General features: G+C 40.3%; 1 protein-coding gene across 1 annotated transcript; it reads right to left on the bottom strand.

The window, feature by feature from the left end:
• Nucleotides 1-3806: 3806 nt before the first annotated feature.
• On the bottom strand, nt 3807-4787 carry aph-1 (gamma-secretase subunit Aph-1). The gene is made up of 2 exons (XM_065225155.1): nt 4499-4787; nt 3807-4428 (listed from the first exon to the last, which is right to left on the bottom strand). The coding sequence occupies exons 1-2, from the start codon at nt 4718-4720 to the stop codon at nt 3931-3933; spliced, it is 720 nt and encodes a 239-aa protein (XP_065081227.1). The 5' UTR covers nt 4721-4787; the 3' UTR covers nt 3807-3930.
• Between the last annotated feature and the right edge of the window lie 900 nt (nt 4788-5687).

Below are 5687 nucleotides of genomic sequence, written 5' to 3' on the forward strand. Positions count from 1 at the left end.
ACCACCGGCGCCGTTTGGGAGCGAGCTGTCAACGAATAGATTTAGTGTCAACGATCAAAAATTAAATCATGATTTAAACATCGAGATGAATGTCTACGGGATCGATAAAAATATCGTTGTGCTCAGAAAACAAAGCTCTATCAGATAATGTATAAAAATCGGTATATTTTTTAAAGTTAAACAACCCAATTTCGAGACAAAAAAAAATCAAAATATTATTTATTCCGTCAACATCAATTGGACAGTTAACGTTTCCGTCTGTTTGCAACTCTTCATGTCAGTCACAATTAACACACGGATTTTGAATGAATCTTTCTTACACAAATTTGTTAGCAAATCAAGCTGTAAAATAAAATCCCTCAAAAAGCGTCTGCGACTACGCAGTTTATGAACAGCCGCTATTTCGAAGAATATATAAATAAATGCTGTGCTACTACAAACAGAGAGTAGCAATTTCAAATTTGTATGTTTTGTGGAAGCTGACATTTGTGCCTTTGAAGTTTCACGCTAAGGCTTCCTTAGAGTATCACCTTAAGTGATCACCAACTTTCTCACGCAAGAAACAACCGATTATTTTCAACTACAAACTTAGCCGTTTTTCTGGACTCAAAGCTGACATACTCACACCATATATCGTATGTCGTCGACAAAGCGTCCAGAACTTTTGGCTTTGTCTTCAAGATTACTAAGAACTTCACATACATGTACTGCTTGAAATCGCTCTATTGCTCTCTCGTACCATCTACGTTGGAATACTGCACTGCAGTCTGGAGGCCGACTTACAATAATAGGGTCGAGCGAATTGAATCTGTGAAACGACGTTTTCTTCGCTTCGCGCTCCGTAAGCTGCCTTATAGATACCCACTTCGTCTTCCAAGCTACGAGAATCGCTGTCAATTGATCAAAGTCGAGCCCTTACGTATCTGAAGTGATGTTTTTAGAGCCTTAACCGTCGCCGATACACTGCAAGGAAGAATCGACTGCGAAGCAATTCTGCAACAAGTGAACATTAATGTTCAACCTCGATCACTACGCAACAATCTTCCACTTCCACTTCTTAGAACTAATTATAGCTTAGGGAGCGCCATTTACGGTTTGCAGCGAGTGTTCAACCGAGTAGCGTCGATGTTCGCTTTTAGATTTATACATTTTTAGTAACTTGACAATGCTTTCCTTGTTATTTTCGTTTGTAACTGTAGTATAATAAGTAGTCTGTATAATATGTGCTTCTTTATTTTTACAACACATCATTGGTACTATTTCTGTCTGTTGATGCAAACATAACAAATAAACTAAGAAACATTTTCATCATCAGGGAATTTATTTTTCACCATTGAGACATTTGCCCGAGGGGCACGCAATACAAAGAACCGGTGCGTTGAAGTTAAAATGCAATCAAATGTACTTAAAGTAATTAATGCGTATTGAAGTACTACTGACGATAGTTAGAATTAACTATCTGTACTTAATAATTACATTGTATTATACTTTTGTAATTGTAATTGTAATTGTTGTAATTGTTCAGTGCATAGGCTGTGCCTTCCGCTAAGAGGGCTTATCTAGGGACCAACCCCCTAGTCTATACACCTACTGTCCTTCCCGTTGCACTCGTCAGCTCGTGCGATACTCTAGACACACATGGGTGGTCGTATCCGGGTCCTCCCCTGGGTAGGCTCGTGTCCGTCCAGGTTCTGGTACATTAACTTATCTATATGCATGGTAATTATACTTTAAAAACTCACCTTTTGATTATAATGTCGAAAATGCTGAAACTAAATAAAGGTTAGCGATCCATATAAGGTGTGTGCTGCGACGGAGTAGTAATTGAAGGAAATGAGGTTCTGATGTGAAGTATAGGTAATTCTAAAATAGGTAAATCAATTAATCATTAGCTACTAACAGTTACTAATAAATGGGTACGATAAATCACTCATCAATGAGTATTGCCACTCCCACTGAAAAATGGGCAAAACCTTAATCATAAATGGATATTCGATTCCTACCGTGTATTTAAAGTAAAGTTAGGATCTTATCAAGCAAGCACACACCTTTTACGATTCTTATCCTACTTACGGTTTCCTGCACATACGACTTTTCCTAGATACAAGCTTCGTCCAGTATACATTGGCTGTCTCCAACCGGCATGATCCTTTCTGTCTGCTTCCTCTTGCCGGTGCAAGTTTAATTCTTCTTTTCTTGTTCAAATTTTCTTTTTCTCCTATTGATCTTCTGGTCGTGTTCCCATTTGTCCTCAGGCAGTTAATATTAGTACATGATAGGAAGAAAGAAAGAAATAGAACAAGTTAAGTGTGAGCCGCATGCATTGGTTACTTATTTGGGTCATGGTGTTGTCTTCCCTATTTATTTGCCTCTATTCGCTCTCATATCGCAACGTTTAACTCTGGATCAACAATAGAAAAGGGCCCACCAGCACTCGTAAACAAACCGCTCCAAAGCCCCCCACTCACAAAGCGAAGGCCACCCACGCAAACCAACACCATCATCGGATAGGGGAAACTTCCACCTACACGAAGATGGTGTTGGCCCGCGCGAGCAGCCCCCGATCCGTGAGGAACGGGCCCTGGACGGTCTGTCCACAAATGCCGATGTGCCCCCCTCCATTGTTGATCCAGAACTCACCCCCTTCCCTCACACTATTATGGTCGGAAAAGAGAACCCATATTTAGTAATCTATCGCGAACTGCGATGCAGAAGATATTAATAGCAAACTAATCTGGAACTGGTCTAAGACATATGACCCAGTGAGTATTGACACCTAACACTGTTGTGAATGAGCACGGACGCGAGATTTACTAGAGTATTAAATGCAAAACGCAAATTCAAAATAAAACTTGACAAGACATCGTCAATCCCCTTATTCTTGAGCAGGGTCTGACGATATGAATCTGATTTTTGATCAGTGAACGGGCCCCATATGGTACATTTTCTCACTATGAACCTGTCATTTCCAGCCTATCTGAACTATTTAATAAATGGAAACCATAACATGGGTTACGCTTCCCCTAAGCGGGCCCTCCGCATCCTATCTCTGTCTTATCTCAAATGCCAATGCTTTGAATGTATCAATATATACATTGGAAATGACGTTCAATCAAATAAACCCATACCCCACTCACTTGGTCAGGCTTCAGAATCGTCCAGTGGGCAGTGCGCTCTACACTCCAAGTTCCCTTTCTTTCAAATTCACCCCAAATTTGATATTTTACCCCTTTGAGTGTTGATTAATCACAATGAAACATTGTGACAGAGCACGGACTTGAGGTTACTAGAGTATTAAATAATCTAGGGCCTATTTAGGATTATATCTGAAAAATCCAAATTTGGCCAACGCCCACCAATTACATTGTATTATACTTTTATCATGAAATTTCAGCTGTAACTAATGGACTTAAAAAATAGTTAATGGAATACATTTAATTACAGCCGTTGCCTGCGTCGGAGTTAAAGGTTATTGCGTGCCCCTAGCATTCGCCATTACCGTGCCAGCACCATATTTGACGCGTCCCTAATGATGACGCACTCGTCTAATTTTTATCGCATCTCGATTTTGACAAGATACAGACATAACACATAGAATATGTATCGTTGAAAAACACTGTCGCGATGCTACCAACCGACAAAACTTCTAATTTACCGTTAATTGCTTATTCGATGAAAAGTTTGCGAGCGTTATATCTGTTTGCCTATGATCATCCTCCACCCAAAACAAAAAGTAAATTTTTCCAACCCGGAGACTGTTGATCCCTGAACTGTTCACAGAATGTAATTGTCTGAACTCGTAAAAAAGGATTTATCATATTATCAAAGTTTATTCATTCCTAGTCGAATATGAAATACGTTTTATATGCGTGTTGTTAAAATTATGAGTGCTAGTAGTATTAATGTATAAATTAAGTTCACCTAACTAAGTTACTTGCAGGTAATGAACTTCTTAAACGAAGCCAGATTTCCACCAACCACTCGGAATGCCAGCACACTCGTAACCAGCATCACGATGTAGGAAGCCGTCAGCGACACGGCGAACAGCTCCTGGCCATTGAGCAGTGTAATGCAGGACACAAACAGATGACTGATGACGACATATCCGATGTGATAGTAATTCTTCAGATCACAAGCATTGAAAAATATCACACTCCAAAACGTGTGCAGCAGAATCATACAGAGCGATTGGGCTGCACTGATCACAATGAAAATGTTCGTCCCTGCCTTCAACCCAACCGTAGCCGGTCCCACCGAATCGGCCAGAATGTTGACCAGCGAAAAGGCTCCGCTGATCATGCCGAAACCCAACCCGCAGACGTACGACAGGATGTGCTTGTAGTCGGAGATTCGCACGATTTCGGTCACTTCCTGCAGTCCTCTTTCGGTCTTCCGCAGCAGCTTGTACATGAGATAGCGGAATGCTTCCTGCAATGGAAACGGTAATTCGACCATCAACTCACTACACCAGAATGATGGGGAAGAGGTGGCAACCTACCTGGATAAACACGGAGCATATCAGTCCGAATACGATCTTATCCCGCAGGGGGTAAACCGTGAACCAGATGGTCGAGGAAAACAGTAGCGAGACCAGCCAGAAGAAGGAAGCTGCTATCAGTATGATGATCCGGATCGGGTCGTGTGCGATGGTCAGCGAGAACATCGCCAACGGTGGCCCAAAGGCCAGGAATGAACAACCGAAGAATTCCACTACGGTCATGGTTGATTATTGTGGGTTATTACGGAACTAAACTATTAAATTTTATGGTGTATTTTATATTAGAAAGTAGAATGTTTTGATTGACTGCAACTGCAAAAACTGAACTGCGGAATGACTAATCTGTCAGAAAAGATTGTTTGATACACGGTTAAATGTAAATCTACGGATCGAATAGAAAATGTTACTGCTGCTAAACGAGCAAGAAAAAAAAGTCGAGCAAGAAATTTTTTTTCGAGCTGCACTTGGCGCCACCTGTTTGTGAAAAAGATAACCATTAAAAGCTTTTGCAAGCTTTTTTCCTACTAGATTTTTATTATGAAAGGCAGGGTGGCCAGATCCTAAGCGAACACGAAACAACTATGATCCAGTTTTTGATCCAGCCGCATTTCCATTATCCATTACTTCACCCGCGGATAAGTCGGTTAGGTTTTCAAGTTTACTATTATATTTATGTGCGAGAAATGTCTATCGGGATGTGTATTTTGATTTTTGCTAGTATCATTTTTAACAGGAATTTAAGATTGCGCACAGTACGCATCAAATAAATCGACGTGATTGTTGGTATAACTTCCTTTAGTGTGTCATACGCAAATTCAATCCAGAAATGAATTCCACGAAGTACACAACCAACGTTTTCTTACATGATCCTACCCGCAGATATCTTGAGCTGGGTACCGATCGTACCGAAGTTGGAGAAACGTAAGAATTTGTGTCTAATATATTTTCAAAATAATTTTAATTAAAACAAAATGTTGTTTTCAGAAAGCACACATCCACATTCAACAACAAAAGGAATAACAATTATTTATTTCGGCTCGGCCCCCAGTTTTCACTCTGCCAGGGGCATAACACATGATTCGTCCTGCCACGCCTCGCATTCACTCTGGTCTAAAGGTACCTAATATATATATATTTTCCAGTTTTTACCCTGCTGAATTCAAATTTGTTAGAATTGCTACTGGTGTTT

Source organism: Ochlerotatus camptorhynchus, unplaced genomic scaffold (genome assembly GCF_037179485.1).
Source record: "Ochlerotatus camptorhynchus isolate MF236.1 unplaced genomic scaffold, CSIRO-AGI_Acam_v1.1 ptg000222l, whole genome shotgun sequence".
NCBI classification, from domain to species: domain Eukaryota; kingdom Metazoa; phylum Arthropoda; class Insecta; order Diptera; family Culicidae; genus Ochlerotatus; species Ochlerotatus camptorhynchus.